The sequence below is a fragment of the Numida meleagris genome, chromosome 1 (genome assembly GCF_002078875.1).
Source record: "Numida meleagris isolate 19003 breed g44 Domestic line chromosome 1, NumMel1.0, whole genome shotgun sequence".
NCBI classification, from domain to species: Eukaryota; Metazoa; Chordata; class Aves; order Galliformes; family Numididae; genus Numida; species Numida meleagris.
In genome coordinates, this window is record NC_034409.1 from 27,216,581 (window position 1) to 27,237,287 (window position 20,707).

General features: G+C 40.9%; 1 protein-coding gene across 2 annotated transcripts in view; it reads right to left on the minus strand.

The window, feature by feature from the left end:
* The window catches only part of ZNF277 (zinc finger protein 277), a 55,682-nt gene that overhangs the window by 16,329 nt on the left and 18,646 nt on the right, over positions 1–20,707 (minus strand). For both annotated transcript variants that reach the window (XM_021384921.1, XM_021384922.1), the window contains 3 exons: positions 18,530–18,731; positions 15,299–15,387; positions 13,232–13,314 (listed from right to left, as the gene is read on the minus strand). In XM_021384921.1, the coding sequence (XP_021240596.1) occupies positions 13,232–13,314; positions 15,299–15,387; positions 18,530–18,731 (374 nt within the window). The remainder of the gene's footprint in view (positions 1–13,231; positions 13,315–15,298; positions 15,388–18,529; positions 18,732–20,707) is intronic.

Below are 20,707 nucleotides of genomic sequence, written 5' to 3' on the forward strand. Positions count from 1 at the left end.
GTGCTGCAACTGCAGTACTGTAGTTACTGAGGAGTTACCATACACTTTAGATGGAAAGGCCTCAATCATTTGGGACATGAAGGAGTCAGTGTTCAGATTAAAACTTAGCACGTCTTCAGCCTAACACTACACTGACTTGTGCTTGTGTTTTAAGAACTGACAATTGGTAACATGTTTATCTTCCGTGCTATGCAAAGGTGGTAATGTCTGCTCTCTGGTGTTTGGGATCCAGACTGAATTTTTTAGGAGATTTTCTCAATCTCTTTATCTCCTTAAAGCCTGCAATAGTGAGGCTTTGTATTTCTGACCTACCTCTTCAGAACTGTTTAGTGTGGATTAAAACCCAAACTGGCCTACAGTCTGCGTGTAAATTCACAGTCAGCTATGCCCGGCGGGTAAACTCCACAGCAGGTGGAAAAAAAAAAAAAAAAAAGAAGAGAAAAAGAAGAAAGCTTGAACCATTGGTCCTGAAGGCCCAAGTATGTGCTGCAACACAAAAGGGGCTGGAAGTTGCCCGGTTGTGCAAGTCAGCCTACCACACCACTGAGGGATGTCAGGAGGCTAATGCTGGGCAAATAAATTATAGAATCATAGAATCACCAAGGTTGGAAAAGACCTCCAAGATCATCCAGTCCAACCATCTACCTACCACCAATATTTCCCCACTAATCCATGTCCCTCAGTACAACATCCAAATGTTTCTTAACACCTTCAGGGACAGTGACTCCACCACTGCCCTTGGCAGCACATTCGAGAGTGTGACCACTATTTGGGAGAAGAAATTTTTCCTAACATTCAACCTGTATCTGCCCTGGTGCAACTTATGGCCATTCCCTCTAGTCCTATTGCTAGTTAGAAGAAGTGAGTTAGCTAGTGAGAAGCTGTTAGTGAGAAGCTAGTTAGTGAGAAGCTGGGGCCAACCTCCACATCGCCAAAACCTCCCTTCAGGTAGCTGTAGAGAGCGATAACGTCTGATTTGAGCATCCTCTTCTCCAGACAAACAATCCCAGCTCCCTCAGCCGCCCCTCATAAGACTTCTGCTCCAGACCCCTCACCAGCTTCATTGCCCTTCTCTGGACATGCGCAAGAGCCTTAGTGTCTTTCTTGCAGTGAGGGGTCCAAAACTGAACACAGTACTTGAGGTGGAGCCTCACCAGGACTGAGTACAAGCAGGATGATCACTTCCCTGCTCTTGCTAGCAACACTATTTCTGATATAAGCCAGAACACCATTGGCCTTTTTGGCCACCTGGGCATGCTGCTGGCTCATGTCCAGCCAAGTGTTGACTAGAATATGATACTGGTTTCTTTTGTGCAAGAGCAGAAGGCTGCATTGAGCAAAGGGCAGTGGGATTAAAGGAACACCTGCTGAAGAGCAAAGTATCATTTCACACCTGAGTTTTGTTGGGCCTCAAGCCTATAACAAATGTGAGGGAAGAGTGCACCATGTCTTAGACTGTTTTACAGCCCATATTCAATCAAAATATTTAAATGCTTTAGCTATTGCACATCTGCTAGGATTCTGTCAACCCTCCAGATGCAAATTCTGGGGCTTTTTTGTTCATTTTTCACTATAAGACATGCTTTTTTTGTTGGAGTCACGTTCAGCACTATCTACTCAAATTCCAGACCATATCCTCAGATATCCTGCAGTGTTGTGCAAAATGTCAACAAATAAATAAAAAATGATAAAATAAAAAAATGACTGTTGAAAAGATACATGGAGCATAACGTGTCTTGTGAGAATCTTTCAGTAGAGATGCAATTAAGTAGGAATATCTGTGCTCCACATGGGCAGTAAGCATCCCACAGCATGGCAGTGAGAACTGGAGCTTTTGCTGGTACTCTGCGTTGTCATCTCTCTTTCGTTAGCAGCATGTCTCACGCAGTTCTGCTAACCTCGAATTTGAACACATCTGCATGTAGTTCATATAACTTGCAAAACACAGTAGAAACAGTCCATAGGGAAATCAAAAGATACCACATACAAACTGACTGTTAAGACAGCACCTCACTCACCCATTAAGGACATTTTATCATAGCTTACTAATTGTACTCTACTGTGAGAAAAGAAGTGTTCTACAATACTTGACACTTGGCTGTATGACTGCGGATTCCCACTTCCTTCAAACAGCTTACCAGAGCCCTGGGGAGCTGTGATTCGCAGCTATGCCTGAGGGGGAATGAGGAGAGCACTGCATCCTTCAGACAGATACTGCTTCTCTTACTCTGCTGTCTCATCCTTCTGGTTTCCCCCTACACGAGCATGCCTGGCAGCTAAGAGGCTCTGCCTAACACAGCAGCATTGCTTTACAAATTTTCTTGGTAGAATTTAAAAAATATTTTCCAATGCAGACACTCTTTATACCATTTGTTCATATCATTAATTGCTAGCAAGTACTTTCGAAGCCAGAAACCAATTCTGGCACTTGCAGAGGTGAGGAATTAAAAGCACTGGCTCAAATCAAGTATAGTACTCTTCCCTAATGACAATTCCAAACACCCATTTACTTTAACTCCATTGCTGGTACTTTGATGGGAAATAGCAGTTAGAGTTTTGCATAAAACTTTTGTGGTCTTTCTAAGCAAGGATGTTCAGCTTCAAAATTTAAGCCGAATTTAAACTCAAATTGTGAGGCAAGAAATGAACAATTCACTTTATTACCTACACTAGTTTCCAAATTGTTAGGACTTTTAGCATTAATTCTTTGTTATATTAAGAAAAGAAAAACAAAACCAAAAACACTTCAGCCATGAGGATTTTCCAAAAGTTTTTAGGACACTGTCATATCAGAATGTCAGAGAATAAGAAGACAAAGTTACTTAAGGAAAACGCAAACATAACAAAATGAACATGTTAATTTTATTTTCCCGCAGTGAATAAGAGCGGAGTACAGACAGAGAAGATGCTCCAAAACACTAGAAGAGTAAGTGACTCAAATGCCAGAGTCTGATTTCAAGCAATTAGCGTACAATATTGACACTATTCGATGAATAATTCCTGATGCCCATCTTTTTCCCTCTTTTCTCAGCAGTTCTGTCAGCTATTCATTTTTCAGTCTTCCCACCATACTGTGTGATACACTAAAAAAAATGCATTACTTCACTGAAGTCTGTCAAACTACTTGTGAAACAGCCATTAATCCAATTCCCTTTTTTCTCTGTGGACACAAACTCTTCTACAGCTCTCAGTTATACAGTTTTCAGTATATGGCTGATCTAGCATAAAGAACCAATCCAGATGAATTACAAGATCATACCTGTGCTGTGTTTTAACTAATAAAACAAGCAAAAAGAACATGGTAAGGATGTACAAATGTTTATACCAGGACAATCATCATTAAATACATCACCACTCTAAGCTGTTAATACAAAAGAAATTTGATCATTGTATGAAAATTTTAACCTGGAGCCTACAAAAATGCCACATACATTCATGATGCTCAGTCTGAGGTTGTGAGGAGTTCAGTCTTGCTCCTGGGAGGTGGCAATTCAAAATGTTCCTGAAAAATGTGCCTGTTCCTCTCATTGGAAGCAACATTTTGGATGAAATTACCAGGTTTTTTTTTCTAGAAGTGCTTAAGCACTATGCATCAGCAAGAACTCACACTGATAATCTGAGATGAAAAACGCATAGTTAAGCTAGTAAGCACTTCTCCCTAAACAATCATTTTGTTTCTGGTCTGTAACTCAAAACACAGTCAAGATGTACCTTCACAAGGTAAGACTGAGAACCAACTCCATTAGAACCAAAAGCCAGGGACTCAGGACAGTTGGTTTCAAGACACATAAGACTTTTCTGATCCTGCTACCCCTCCCTCCAATTTATACTGTAACTGAGGTGCTAAATTGTCTTACATTATTGCTTGCAGACCACTGCATTTTAGCATACAATCCTTTACTAACAAACACTACCTAGTTTTTAAGTGCATAGCTCTGGCCCATTACATAGAACAGCCATTCACAGTGAGCACTCTGCTCAAGTTATGCTGCTTCTGTGCAACCTTAAGAAAGAACTGGTGGTCTGCCTGTTTCTTCCAAGTACATCAGTTGGTCTGACAAAAACCATTACTTCTTTCTCTAAAATCCTGCGTCTTTTATAAACACAGCACTTCTGAGAGGTAAGAAATTAAGGTGGGAAATACTTCTTCAGCTGTAAGCTAGAGGTAGATTACACTGCGCAGTTTGGGGCAAGATCATGCAGTGAATCGTTGCTGCAACGAGATGAGAACTTATCGTTCCTCAGCCCAGGAACCATTTGTGAAGTGGAAGACTGGATTCTGCAGTTCAGCTTCTAAAATGGAGCTAACAGCAGTATGTCTTCATTTTTAAGATGTTCTGGACAAGAAAAAAATTACTGCCCTGAACCCTGACAAGACAGTCTGAAGTCTCTAGTTCAAAGACTGAAGCCTCACAGCTTTACGCAGGTTTTTCCAGTACTAGGTTGGACTAGGACAAGAGCATTCTGAAGCTTCAGGATTCTTGCTGGCATCTGTCTTGCCAGTTCTGGTCCTCTGCTCTTAAACTCTCTAGGCAAGAGACTAGAAAGATAGTACAGTATACAAATTAATATTTTACAGAAATTCCAATTAAAGCTTTTTATAAACTATATATCCCCTGGGGAGGTAGCTTGCCTGAAGATGTTTCTTTGAAGAGGAAACTTCCCAAATGGTTAGTGTGTGAAGCACTCAAGCATTTGAATCAGCAGAGTCCTGCTGCACTGAGCATGCTGCCACACTCCCAGCTTCAAAGAGTGCAAAATTACAAGCCACACTCTCTGCTGTTACAATAACTGACTCATTAATACTACTGAAATCAGACTCTCTGCCTGAGAAATAGGGTACTGCAAGAGGCAGCAAAGTGGGTGTGAATTTGGATCTGAATAACAACATATAGAGACAATAAGAATACATATTTTATCAAGCCCTCCTAGGTGATCTCTCAAATACACAGTGCGAGTCTTTAGTTCTAGTTTCTTCCAATTTAAGTAAGAGTTACACTTCCCTGCTGAGTGCTCACAGAAATTAGCTATTGCTGTAGGCAAAGGAACCAAGTGAAACAGATTCCGGTAAAAAAAACAACAACAACAAAAAAACTAACACAACAAAATAAAAGAACCATGCTGACAGATCACAAGAAACTGCTTATATACTTTACTGTCACTGAAAAAAAAAACCACAAAACCAATAGTACAGCACTCAGCGACAAATACTGGGACTGGTGAGACCGGAGACTCTAAACACTTGCCAAGTTTGACAGTTATATATACCTTCAGGATAAACTACTTTTAGAGAAAGAGAATTAAATTTGTTTTTGTGCCTACAGTTTCCTCAAAGACTGGCTGATGAGTTTCAGATTGTGCTTGCTGCTGCTAAATAAAATAAAATACATAAATATAAAGAACTATGGTGTCAGAAACTTCATACTGCTATAAAGACATGCAATCATAACTGTCTATCAACAGCCCGCGTCCTAACTTCTATATTTATCTTCTCTCCTTACTGATCTCTTCAAACATTACTCTCTTGCCTCCTGAGTACAGAAAAAAGAATTCTGTAACCATTACTGAATCTTCTTCAACACTATCTCACAAAGGGTGCCTTTTCTTTAATACTAACAGAGATGCCTGCTGGAGAAGTGCTTCAGGAAAGGCTTAAGGTGCAAGGAAAAACAATGTATTTGTCAAGATACCACCTCCAGACCAGAGAACATTTAACATTTTTGAAACCAGCTGTCACACCAACAACACAGACGTATTTGCTGACTACTTTACACACTTTTCCTTTTAATGCAGTGAATTTGAAAATTCATACACAGTCCTGGAGCTTCACAAACAGAGCCCTGCTAGCTGGACAGAAAGAACTGCATTATCAAAGATTAAGAAATGAAGGATGATGTCATGGAAACTTGTTTCTGGGAAAGAGATAAAACAACAGAGCAATGATCTACCATCACCTATGAGAGGCTGTCCCTCTGGTGAAGAAATAAAGAGTATTCCAGTTTATCTGGTACAGGCTGAACACTCAAGATGGCATTTACGATTTACTAAATACTCAGATCAGAATGTTACCACAAAACTCTGTGAATGAGAAAAGAAGTAGGAAAGGAAATGAGTAGCATCTTCCTGAATCTTTTTGGCTGAGTTCAAGGCAGAGGTGTATGAGGGCAACATGAACGCATGTATAGCAGCATGTTCTCAAGAGGAATGAATAGCTGTAAAACAGTGACAAAATAGGGAGCACTTAAGAATATCATCATATGGCTAGGGAAGCACAGACCCCTTGACAAAATAGGGAAGGAGCATCTTAGGACACCAGCTTGTCAGCTAAGTGGGGAGATTTTTAGACTAGGTTTGAAAGGACAGCAACAAAAACCCAGAGAGAAATAAGAGCTGTGATCTACTAGAAAAACAGGAAGTTGGGAAAAAAATGGTGGTGGTGGTGGGGAAAGAATGTAAGGAAAACAAGTTGGATAATACCAGATCCCAGGCAAATGAAAAAAAAAAATAGCACAAAGACTGAACTGTAACTTAACTGGCATAATTACCGGCAAGTCTCAGGACTGTAATATGGATATTACAAATTTGTTGTGAAATCTCTGAGGCACATTCTCCTGACTTGCTTTATACAGCAAGTTGCTTCTCAGAAATAGGCAAAATGTCTTTTTCATTCCTTATACCCTAGACTGCAGCGCTCAGGTTCTAAATAACCAGTGGCAAAGACTAATTGGAATAGCCATAAGGGACTGCTTCCTTAGCTGCCTGCTCCACTTGTTCTCAGATGCTTCCTCTCTTCTCTTGAGTTGAGTTAGATGCTGAACAGATAGAGACTAGAACCTACACTTCAAGAGGCTGTAATCAGTGATGGGACAATGACTCAGGTAATTTTGAAGGGTACTGTGACACTTATGTGGAAGACATTCTTACAGCTTGTTCAAGAAGCTCACTCAGTTTAAAAAGGGAGTTAGATTTTCATGATGTGATAAAAACTAAATAACTGTGCAAAGATGATGGAAAAGAAAAAGAAGGGTGAATTGCAGTAGATGTATACTATAAGCTGAACTACTGCATAGGCTGAACTATAAGCTGAACTACTGCATAGGCTGAACTATACACTGAACTACTACGTACTATAAACTGAACTACTACCAAGCTGAAGCTGGAGATAAAGTTTTTTTGAACTAAGAGAAACAAAAGATTAAGACAGGCTGACACAGTAAAATGCAATAGCAGAAAACATCATCCCCCTCATCCATTAGAAGTAAATAGCAAAGAAAAGTAGCAACCTTACTCCTTAAGGTAGTAAGAGACCAAGCATAGACAAAAATAGGAGTGCCTCCAATACTGAGGACATCAGTCTTTGCAGGAAAGGTTAATTACATCAAGACTATAACAAAATGCATTTAAAACAAAAGAAGCAGAGGAAAAAAACCAAAAAAGTGTTTAACGCTTGAAGTTACATATATTCAAATCTTTTAGAATTTACTCAAGAGTCATTATGGAATTAGATAAAACAATTTCTGACTGTTAGAATCACAGAATCATAGAATTGCTCAGGCTGGAAAAGACCTTGAAGATCATCGAGTCCAACCACAACCTAACCATATCACCTTAACAACCCATCACTAAATCATGTCCCTGAGTACCACATCCAAACACTTTTTAAACACATTCAGGGATGGTTATTCCAGTGCTTAACAACCCTTTCTGTAAAGAAGTTTCTTCCTGATATCCAACCTAAACCTCCCCTGGCGGAACTCCATTTCCCCTTGTCCTGTCACCACTGAGAAGAGACCAGCCCCGCTCTCACTGCAATCACCTTTCAGGTATTTGAAGAGAGCAATAAGGTCTCCCCTCAGCCTCCTCTTCCCCAGACTAAACAGCCCAAGTTCCTTTAGTCTCGCTTCACAGGGTATATTCTCCAAGCCCTTCACAAGCCTTGTTGCCCTTCTCTGGACCTGCTCCAGCACCTCAATGTCCTTTCTGTAGTGAGATGCCCAAAACTGAACACAGTGCTTGAGGTGGGGCCTCACCAGTGCCGAGTACAGGGGCAGGATTACTTCCCTAGTCCTGCTCACCACACCATTCCTGATACAAGCCAGGATGCCATTGGCCTTCTTGGCCACCTGGGCACACTGCTGGCTCATATTCAGCCGACTGTCCATCAGCTCACCAAGGTCCCTTTCCATCAGGCAGCTTTCCAGCCACTCCTTCCCAAGCCTGTAGGGTTGCCTGGGGTTGTTGTGACCAAAGTGCAGGACCCGACACTTGGCCCTGTTGAAAATCATACAGTTTACTTTGGCCCATTGATCCATTCTATCCAGGTCCCTCTGTAGTGCCTTTCTACCCTCAGGCAGATCAACACTCCCTCCAAAATTGCTGTCATCTGCAAACTTGCTGAGCATGCACTCAATCCCCTCATCAAGATCATTGATAAAGATGTTGAATAGAAGCGGCCCCAGTACCGAGCCCTGGGGGACACTGCTCGTGACTGGCCGCCAACTGGATTTAACTCCATTGACCACAACTCTTTGGGCCCGGCCATCCAGCCAATGTTTTACACAGCAGAGCGTATGCCCATCCAAACCATGGGCAGCCAACTTCTCCACAAGGATGTTGTGGGGGACAGTGTCAAAGGCCTTACTGAAGTCCAGGTAGACCACATTGACAGCCTTGCCTTCATCCACTAAGCAAGTCACCTCGTCATAGAACGAAATCAGGTTTGTCAAACTGGATCTACCATTCATAAACTCATGCTGACTGGGCCTGATTCCCTGGTTGACCTTCAATTGATCCATGATGGCTCCCAAGATTATCCATTCCATAACCTTCCCTGGCACCAAGGTAAGACTGATAGGTCTGTAGCTACCAGGATCATCTTTCTGGCCCTTTTTGAAGATGGGAATCACATTTGCCAGTTTCCAGTCCAATGGGACATCCCCAGTTAGCCAGGAAATTTCTTCAAATTTGTTAATTCTTCAAAAGCCCGTGGAGGATGGGCAAGGTTCCAGAGTGCCTGAGAAAAGTCATTAAATATAGAACTTCAAACAGGGAAAGAAGGACCTATAGAATTTCAACCATGTAGGTACTGACATGCTAACATTATCATTAGCTGTTCTGTAAGCCCTTCAGATGGTGCAATAGGCTATATCAGACTAGCATCTTGATCTCTTTCAGTGCACAACTTCAGCTTCTTGAAACTTGTCCTAGCTTAAGCTTGTGAAAAATTGGAGATAATAGAAGCAACTCATCCTAGGAAATTGGTATATTTCTGTGTTTTAAACATCCCTTTGTCCCTCCTCCAGTTCTTGTGAAGACTGCTATGCAGGGTGGAACTGTAGCCTCTTCACCTAAAACTAGCAGTCACATGACAGGAGAATGGACGTAAACGTGATAACAACACAAGGTTGGTGTTGTGGTAGGAAGTGTAAATTTTCAAAAAATAGGTTTGGGGTTTTTACTTTTCTAAGGAAAAATCTTAAAAATAAGCCCAAGAACTTACAATGAAACTGCCTTTCCTACTATCTTGAGTTTGCCTAAAAGACTGCCTTGCCTGGTTCTACTACTGATCTTCACAACCAGTAATTCTTTGTCAAAACCGTGTTTTTCCAAAAGACCATATCTGTTTTATATGACATAGCCTTGTCAGCTACTTTAGCAAGCTGCACTCTGACCTAGATCACTCATTCCTTGGTCTCTCTCAATACATCACAGTTACCACAATGTCTCTGCATGACATCCACCTTGGCTAGCTCCCTTCCTGCAATACAGCCTGAAATATTCCTATACTGGTGCATTAGCTACCACATTTTAAAGATAGCATTTGTCCTTGTTTGAGCTTGCTGTTGGAGACAGCAGTTAGGATTCAAAGACTGCAGAAAAATCACCAGCAGTTTTGCGGTTCTGGTCTTTATTCTGTGCAACTCACATGAGCCCACTTGCCAGCTCACTCTTCATTGCTAGACTTGTCTAGAGGTAAAAGGCTTTGCAAAGCAAAATAAGTATTTAACTTGCAAGTCAACACTCAGACTGCAGCAAAAGGAAATAAAAAACTAAACAGATTTTAATGCTTTAACTAAACCTGTGACTCCTTTAGCTGCAACTATAGCAGCAGCTTGATTTCACAAAAACCTTCTGTAAAAATAATTCTGATATTTAAAGCAGTGTTTATAGCAAAGGCTATTTCACACCATAGTAAGAATGCATAACTCTTTCTTTTATAACTTAATTATGTGGTAAACAAAAGCAGCAGTTGCTTTGGGCTAAAATCTTGCACTCTTCTGAAACATCACAGAATCACAGAATTGTAGGGGTTGGAAGGGACCTCAAGAGATCATTGAGTCCAACACTCTGTGAAAGCAGAGTCCCTACAGCAGGTTGCACAGGTAGGCATTCAGGTGGGTCTTGAATATCTCCAGATAAGGAGACTTCACAACCTCTCTGGGCAGCCTGTTCTAATGCTCTGTCACTCTGACAGTAAAGAAGTTCTTACTTGTGTTACTACAGAACTTCCTGTGTTTCAGTTTCTGCCTGTTGCCCCTTGTTTTATTGTTGCTTGCCACTGAAACAGTGCACCCCCACTGACTTTATTTGTGCAATTTAGATATTTATAAACAGTTATGAGAACCCTCTCAGCCTTCTCTTCTACAGACTGAAGAGCCCCAGGTACTGGGAGATGCTCCAGGCTCTTAATCATCTTTGTCATCCTCCGCTGGACTCTTCCCAGAAGATTCCTGACTTTTTTGAACTTAGGACCCCAGAAATGGATACAGTATTCCAGATGTGGCCTCACTAGCGCAGAGTAGAGGCGGTGGATCACCTCCCTTGACCTGCTTGCTATGCACTTTTTAATGCACTCCAGGATACCACTGGCCTTCTTGGCCACAAGGACACACTGCTGGCTAATGGCCAACCTAACACCCAGGTCCTTTTCCGTAGAGCTCCTCTCCAGCAAGTCATCCCCTAATGCGTACTGATGCATGTAGTTATTTCTCCCCAGGTGCAGGACTCCACACTTGCTCTTGTTAAACCTCATCAGGTTCCTCTCTGCCCAACTCTCCAGTCCATCCAGGCCTTGTTGAATGACAGCGCAGCCTTCTGGTGTGTCAGTCACTCCTCTCAGCTTTGTTTCATCACCCTTGCTGAGGGTGCATTTTATCCCTTCATCCAAGACATTGATGAAGATGTTGAACAAGACTGGATCCAGTACTGACCTGTGGGGAACACCACTAGTTGCAGGCTGCCAACTAGACTCTGCGCCACTGACCACAACCCTTAAGCTCTGCCTGCCAGCCAGTTCTCAATCCATCTCACTGTCCACTCATCCATCCCATACCTTTTAAGCTTCATTAAAAGGATGCTGTGGGAGACAGCATCAAACGCCTAGCTGAAGTCAAGGTACATGACATCCACTGCTCACCCTCCATCTACCAAGCTGGTCATGACATCACAGAAGGCTACAAGGTTGGTCAAGCATGATTTCCCCTTGGTGAATCCATGTTGACTACTCTTGATAACCTTCTCTTCCAATTGCTTGGAGAGGGCATCCAGAACAAGTGATTCCATCAGCTTTCCAAGGACAGAGAGGAGGCTGACTGGCCTGTAATTGTCTGGATGCTCCTTCTTTCCCTTTTTGAAGGCCAGTGTGATGCTGGCTGTTGTCAGGGGACAGTCTTCAGGAACCTCTACTGTTTTCCAAGACCCTTCAAAGAGGATAGAGCGGTTCAGCAATCACCTATGCTAGCTCCCTCAGCACAAGTGGGTGCATCCCATCAAGGCCCACGGATTTGCGTGCATTGATTTTGGCTAGATGGTATCCGACTGTATCCTGCTTGACCAAAGGGAAGTCTTCCATTCCCCAGACTCTCTTACTTACCTCCAGGGTCTGGGATTCCTGAGGAGCAGTCATAGTAGTAAAGACTGAAGCAAAGAAGGCGTTCAGTACCTCTGCCTTCTCAGCAACCCATGTTACCAGGAAACCCATCTCATTCAGTAGTGTATCCACATTTTTCACAGTCCTCCTTTTACTACTGACATACTTAAAAAAGCCTTTCTTGTTATGACCTCCTTTGCCAGATTAAATTCCAAGTGGGCCTTAGCCTTCCTCATTGCACCCTGCAGGCCATGACAACTTTCCTATATTCTTCCCAAGTGGAAAGGCCCCCTTTCCACATCTTCTTCTTCCCTTTGAGTTTATCCATGAGCTCCTTGCTCATCCATGCACCACAGAAGATTTGTTTTAAATTAGCCTAAGGAGAAAAACAGACTACAGAAGTGTATTTCAAAGAAGAATACAAAGCAAAACAGAACAGAGATCAGCAATGTGGACTAAGACTCATGAAAGCTGAAGTCAGCGAGAGCCTAACTCAAAGGACCACCCAATCAGAACCAGCAATTCCTAAGATACAAGAGATCTGTCCAAAGGACTAGGTCATGTTAGGTAATGTTAGGAAATCCTACTTTTCTGAAAGAGTGGTCAGGTGCTGGAATGGGCTGCCCAGGGAGGTGGTGCAGTCCCCATCCCTGGAGGTGTTCCAGAAACGTTTAGACGTTGTGTTGAGAGACATGGTTTAGTGGGGTTATATTGGTGGTAGGTGGATGGTTGGACTGGATGATCTTGTAGGTCTTTTCCAACCTTGCTGATTCTATGATTCTATGGTTGTCACCATCAGGCAAGAACTCCAGAGTGTTTCATGAGGACTCAACAGCTGTCAGAAATGATCCTGGCCAGACTTCCTCCAATCATGCATCTTGCTGCATGGGAGTATGTGAGTGTAAATTAAAGCAAATTGAGTCAAAGCATTTGAATGCACAAAAACAACTTGCTTTAATATTTTTTAAGTATCACCTTACTGTTTCACAATATTATACACTGAGTTTTATTTTGCTAACTTCCCCAGATGTAAATGAATACACAACAGATAGTGTGTCAGTGCACTGCAGATTCTTTCAAGAAGTAAAACATTCAGCACACTCAGCCTTTTCTTGTGCTCTGGGCATATTTTCCACTCCTGTGGAACACTGGCATACAACCTGTAAATTTATTCCACAGAAAAATCTATAAATAAGGAGTTTCTGTGCTTTTCTGTAGTAGCTAGGGAAATGAACTAAGAAAAAAAAAGATCATTTTGCAGTTTAGCAAAAAATGCTGTAACTTTTAAACACCCTCTACATGTCCATATATTATACAGTGGAACCGTTTACCTTAAAAAATGAAGTAAGAGTAATTTCTTACCAGTCTCTTTTGCTGAAGCTGTTCTCTAAGTAGTCTGTCTTCTGGTAAGACATCACAAAGAAGAAAATAATTGTCCTGTTCTTCTGTTAAGAGATCAGGAAGTGTGGGTAAGGCATGGGAAGTTGCTGCAGTTTTGAACATTTGTGGTATATAATCAGTTAAACCTTGGATGCATTAGAAATGTGAAATGACTTTTTAAATCTATAAAAGTCAGCTACTTTAAATACATAATTTAAAGAATCATGCTTACATATTTGTACACAATTACTCACAAAACCTTATATCAGCAATTACATATATGCGTCTGATCTTAAACTGAGTTGAATTTACACCATTTATATTGCAGAATAAAGACAAATGTCTCACATAGGTTTTCCCCACTACCACCTTTATTCTCTTTTATGTTGGTTCTTCTGGAGACACAAAGTAATTTTAATCACTGATATTAGTCACAGTATAAAGTCAGTATGAAAGAAAAATGGAATGAATTTTAACTCTATTTTTCATGTGGGATTTTTCAGTTATTTTCCAAATAATTATCCATTTGCAGTGGTTATTATTTGGCATACTCTGCCCTGCCAGCATCACCTCTTACTGTCAGATCACATTCCATCTGCAAGTATATATCACAACTGTTTAAAAACATATACTGAGGCTTGTCTCATTTACATTTTAAAATATGTGTTTTATGTACATTTTATATTTACTAAACATTTTACTATGTCTGTATTCAATTTAATATTAAAACAAATCTTATTTGAATGAATTATCTTAAAACTACTTAGCACATAAGAATTACAGAAACATTTACAAAAATATTTTGCATATGAAAGTTACTAATGTATTAATTAAAGAGTTATGTGGTTACTGAGCTGAACCATTAATGAGTCTTTCACCTTTTAAAACTTGGTAGATTTCAGACTTCCTCATCTATTTACACAGAACCCCATATGAAATAATACAAAACTTCTGATTTCTGAGCTATTACATTTCAAGCTGCTTGTCATTAAAATTAACAAAATATTCCCATTATTCTCTGGAAGGGCTAATGCTGGATTACAATTGTGGCAAGGCCTGGCCTTCAGGTGCTTGATCTGCAGTTTTCAAATGGAGTGGCAGGTGTTAAAATTTCAGCAGCAAAATTATGTGTATGTAAGATAAAGGTAATTATGGTCTTCAAAGTGATTTCCACATTTTCTAGGACCATTTTCTTAAAATGTATTTCAATTAAAACAGTTTATTTCCACTCATCTTTGGCACTGGTTGCATGCATTTTTCCTCTCTTATGAGCTCTCCACAGAGTATTAAAAGATTCAGAAAAACCCTAATGTTCTCCTATCTGCTTTTAGGTAAACTATGTATTTACGTTACAAAAGGGGAAGCCAAATAAATAAATTTACTTGGAATAGAAGGTGTGAAGTTCACAACGGGAAATTTATTCCCGCATTTAATAAGTTTTGGTCTACTTCTGAGAAAAACTTCTTTAGTACAGTCCTTACCATGGACTATCAAACTGGACCAGAGCTGTGCAGTATAGTCCCTGGTTTTGCGTCAGAGTGCAGAAAATTGCAGGCCTTGTACCCCTATGTGAAGGCATTTTCTCCTAACATTTCTGGGGCAGTAAGCACAGGAACAGGAGAAAGGAAATGTGACTTTGGCACTGCTGCCTAGGAGAAGCCACTGGCACAAGCTGGGAGTGGTGAGCAGGGTAAATTTGGGAAGACAGTTCCCTGTGAACATTTCTCCACATTTCCAGGACAGTCAGAGACTAATCAGTGGGTACCAAGGCCTCCCTAGCCATGATGAGGACAGCACTGCTTCTAGGCCTTGATGTGCAACTCACCCCAGTTTGGCAGTGTTTAAAGCCTGGAGTTGAGTTCATCCTCGCTTAGCATAATATTGAAGCACATTACAATCCTTCAAAAGGGTACAGTTAAATATGCAGTTCAGAGTTAAACATAATTTCAGTGGTTTTCTGACCTAGTGTCAGGGTACTTCATATCTGACTGCATCAAAGCATGTCATTATCATGTGATCTGGCCAAAAGTAAATAAGCAGCATACATACCTAAGGGAGCTTCCGAATTTGTTCTTATCACACTACAAAAGTCTGTGATGGGCTGTTCTGCAAATCTCTTCTTCCAATATAAGATGTATCTTTACAAATAAGGGGGAGATGATTAGTGAAGAAAGAAGAATGAAAGTGGTTTAATAAACAGCTGATCTGCTCTCATGTCTTCCATTCTCTAAACTCTTAGAGATCTTGGTGGAGGTATTTTTTGTGCTTTTTTTTCTCCTTTAATTCCTCTCTCAGTATTTTCTTTGTTTAATCTGGTTTTCCAATTCATTAAATTTACTCAGCTTCATTAAACCTGGGTTCAACTACCCTGTCAAAATGAAAGACTTAAATTTAGCTTTACGCAAACACTGATCTATTCATATCTTCAGACAGATATGCCATTCAGGTGCATCTTTACTGAAAAGATATACCACAGAGTACTCTTGAATTCCCAAAATATTGAGGCTGGTGTTCTGTAAGATGCGGGCAAGTATCTGAAGCTCAGTAAAAACACCAGCTTGTCAAAAGTGATGTCTTGGCAGGTCTCCCGTGGAGTTAGTGAAAGCTGTAGCTTGGCAGACAACTAGGAAGACAGAAAAACGAAGTCCCCAAGCAGTGGGGGGTAGGGTAGCAGACAGAATAAGGAAGGCCCTAAACACATCTTGAAAGTTTAACCTATCAACAGTTGTTTAAAAGCATGCCTGCACTATCAGTGCGTGTTACAGCAACATTAACAGATCCCAACAGAGATTAGGCCCCCACTGAAATATAAGCTATTGTATAACAAAAAAAATTACACACTCAGTTCTATGATTAAAGGAATAAAGCAGCCCTCGTGCTAATATTCAGAATCTTATAATAATAATAAATTGGAAAATACATGTTTACATTTATATTTATGACTGGTGCATGATATTAATCATGTCAGAGTTGGTCAGGTAAAGGCTAGCTACTCAATGACTGTTTCCTACTGACATATCATCAAAGTAGGAAAAGAATCATAAAAATTCCTGGAGTTTTTAGGACATAAATGTGCAAATGAAAAGATTTCAAGATGTGACCTAGTCTGTCCCCTGCAGTGAAATAAGCAAACACCATTTAGACAGACCCATCACACCATAATTTCTGTGCCATGAAGCTTACTCTTAAGGAATTTGCTATCATAAGACTACAACTTAACCCAAAGAATCAATGCTCAGATAAAACCAATGCCTTGTCACTCTTCCAGGTAGAGAGAATAAGTAGTCAGTGATCTCTATGTATCAGTCGTGCACATACTGAATGCTTATTCCCCTCATTTCTACCCCTTCCTCTAATGCCAACTTCTGTTTATTTTTCCAAGCTTAAGAAAAAAAAAAGTTTTACATTAGCATCACTCTTCTCTGGACCCTACAGCTCTTGTTGTTCTGTCAAAAAATGAATAACTAAGACTAGTTGTAACTCATTGCTGAATATATTATGTATATTTAATGCTATAGATCTATATTTATTTCCCTTAATTTCCACACTTCAGTTTAACACCTTAGATTATACTTGCCTTTTGTTCACAGTATTAGACTAATTTGCTAATAATTGGTGCAGCAAAGAAGAGAAGGCACGCTTCAGAGTAACAACTCCACTATTTCACATCCTGGGGCCATTTTCTATAACATTTGGATACCTTCCAATTGCATTAACAGCCAAAAAAAGAAAAAGGATCTAAATTGACATTTTCTTGAAGAGGTGGTTTTAAAATGCATTTTTAGTAACCCAGAATAATCCCCCAAGCGCACTTAAACTGGCATTCCATTACTGAGCAGTTCTGATCTCTTTATTTATTTTAGGAAAACAGCATTGTCTCCAAAGAACGCTGAATTCTTGTTCTGCTGCTTTCAGCAGAAAACTAAACAAAAACAAGCATCAGTCTTCAATTTTAAACAATGTTAAACTTGTATGTCGGAATAAGGATTTATATGGCTTTTATCTTCCCAAATTTCATCCTAATTTAATTTTTTGCACCTTGAAGATTAGACACAAATTACTGTCTTTGGCTGAGTTAACTTGTCACAGAAGACCTACCAGAAAACTCCTTTTAGTTAAGAAATCAGCCACCTAACATCTAAACACTGCAATAGAGCTAGCTACAAATTGGTAGGTACTGTCTAGCTTACTGACAGGACCATACATTGTTGTGCGTGGAAGCAAAATGCCAAACAAGTGCCTAGTCTCTGAAATCACAAGCCAGCTGGGACTGTGCCAGCTACTGCAGGACATTAAAAGAAAGCAAGCCAAATGTGATCCTGCTGAGGTGATCAATGACACAGCTGTAGGAGTCACAGTTACATGTAGATGACAGACCTGTGAAGTACAGTTAAGGATTAAATGTGATTTCTGTGGGGAAATACTGGCATCCCTAAGATAGGGCAAATGAATTTCATCCCAGAATCTGGAAGTTCATGTATTGAGCAGCTTCCACGTACAATGCAGATTTAGGACATCATATAGTGGTAGAAATAGTCCTTTTCTATACAAATAAGACCAAAAAAAAGAGGAAGAGTTGATTGTCTAGAGTGTGCTTCATGAAATAAACAGCTCTTTAACTTGCTGGTTAGTAACACAAGCAAAGAAGTCCCTACGATATGGCAAAGAATTTCTAACAGAGGGATTGCCCTGTGTTGTAACTACACAACAGTCCACTGTAAAACAAATATTTTAGAAAGACAATCTCTAGTTTTCTGAAGCTTTATATACTACCACAGGCACATCCAGTTCAAACAATACATCCCAGCTCTTGGAACGAGTTCAGAGGAGGGCGAATAAGATGATCAGAGGGCTGGAGCACCTCTCCTATGAGGAAAGGTTGAGGGAACTGGGCTTGTTTAGTTTGGAGAAGGCTCTGGGGAGACCTCATTGTGGCCTTCCAATACTTGAAGGGAGCGTATAAACAGGAGGAGGAACGATTGTTCACAAGGGTGGATAGCGATAGGACAAGAGGGAATGGTTTTAAACCAAGCCAGGGGAGATTTAGGTTAGATATTAGGAGGAAGTTTTTCACACAGAGGGTGGTGACGCACTGGAACAGGTTGCCCAGGGGGGTTGTGGATGCCCCCGTCCCTGGAGGCATTCAAGGCCAGACTGGATGTGGCTCTGGGCAGCCTGGTCTAGTGGCTGGCGACCCTGCACACAGCAGGGGGGTTGAAACTTAATGATCTTTGAGGTCCTTTTCAACCCAGGCCATTCTATGATTCTATGATCCCATACCTTTTAAAATCCGCAACCAGTTTCACATCTGCAATGACGAGCTTGTGTTCAATTATCATGTGCTTCAAGAGGTGGTTTTGTTCTTCTAAGACATAGCATTCTTCACAAAAAATACAAGGCAGAGAGGGAGAACTTTCTACAGCAGCAACACCATCAGGACTTGCAGGCCCTTCTGGCAGAGACAGAGGCTCCAAAATACACTCTGCATTTAAGACAAATAAAAAGAATAATTAAATCAGTTTTGACTAGATGACAAGTTTTCCGTTGCAGTATGTGCTGGCTGCTGCCTGATGGGGACAGGGGTAAACTGGAGCTCCTGGGAGCCACAAGGGGAAGAGGCTACAAAAACATAGGAAATACAGCTTCTTTAGTTCCATGCTGCTTTTGTGGAACACAAAATCTGCACTGCACAACTGTTGAGGCTTCTACTTACACCGTATGAAAACATAAAACACTCTGGCAAGGCAGTGTGTTGGCAGAAGACTGACGGGCGTGATACACTGAATTCCATCTACCTGGTAACAGCATGGAGCGATGGTACTGCACAGCATACAGAGTTACCTGCAGCTATACAGCTGCTCCTGACATTTCTCCTCTGTGAGCTTTACCTGCACTTCAGCCCATTCCCTTCCCCCAGACATTTCTTTATTACGCTGGGATTGTATAAATTGTTCCAATTTTTCCTATTTTAAGAACAGCAGCTGCTACTCTAAATGATACAGCAATCCTAACAAAAGGGTCAGCACTTCTAAGCACAACTTTTTAGCTGCAAGATTCTAGGTTTTTGCATTCTTACAGTATCAGTTTATAGCCTGAAGCATCATTAAAATGTGTTTACAGTGAAAAGTAGAGCAACTTAATTTCCCTTGCACTTGCTGACTCTCAACAACGCCAAGTGAACTAAGCACATACTCTGTCAGCCAGTTCAGCTCTGCCCAGTAAGCACCTAGACTGCTTTCTGCTTATTTTTGGTGTAGATCTCTTGCAAAGACCTATTTGAACATTGAGAAGTCCAAATAAACAAAAGCCTGTCTGCCTTATCAAATTGACTTTTGAGAGACAGGTGTTTATGACAGGACACTCCTATGTGACACAGACAAGGAGCTGAAGCAGTTACTCAGCATGAGTACTAGGGAGAAGCAATTGTTGGGACCCGAAGAATTGGACCTGGAGAACAAATCTGTTAATCTTTCAGTGCAGAGGTGAGCGACAGCAGGAATAAACTGGGATGAAGTATTTTTGATGCCCAAAGAGTGTGGCTAATACTGAAAGAGAATTACTTAAATATTGACTGCTGGACCGGTGTGGCAACTGAAGAAGCTTACACAATTTATTTCAAAGCTTATGCAATTTATTTCAAAGGCACTTACAGGAGGAGGTGAAGGAAAGAAGAATCCATGAAAATACCTTTGTGCTCATCTGCTGCAAGAGAACACTGAACGAGAGGATAAATGCACAGAGCAGAACAAAGACCACAGCCTTTAGCACAGAAGTTAATGGATTTGCACATAACATGAACATCAAAATAGTACAAATACATCTACTTGTATTATCAAAATCTCTGAAAAAGCAGCTAATTTTGATGCTACGTTTGGAGCTGAGTGGCCACAGGTACTGGAGAAAAGCTGTTGAACTCTGAAGCACAGATAAGGGCTAGCAGGGAGGGAGAGCACTAGAATGCAATTCTCAGGCTCCAGCAGCACTCCCACATGCAGCCACAGGAAAACGAGTGAAAAGCTGCAAGCTTCTCTCACAATCTACTGCCATGACATTGACTTCACAGGGTTAGATTAAACATCCATCCAGTGCAAGTACCCTGTCTGACAGCAGCAGGAAGCAAATGCCTTGGGAAAACAAGGCAAAACAACAGTGATCACACAGATAGCAGAATCTTACAGAAATCTGAGGGTGCAGAGTCTAAGCTATGTCCGTGCCTCAATCTAACAGCACTTAGCGGATTTTGCTGTCGTGGATTTGTTCCAACACTTTGGGAAAGTGTCTTTCTGTTAGCACCTATCCAAACCTGTAGCAGCGCTTCACATTCTCCTCACAGTCATGCACTCCTTGCTGCCCTTGTTCAACTCTTTGCCTGTTCTACTCCACTCTCTTTATTTGGGGAGAGGAGTGAGAAAACAAGAATGGAAGAACATGGATTTCCGAATCAGCGCAGCTTTTGCT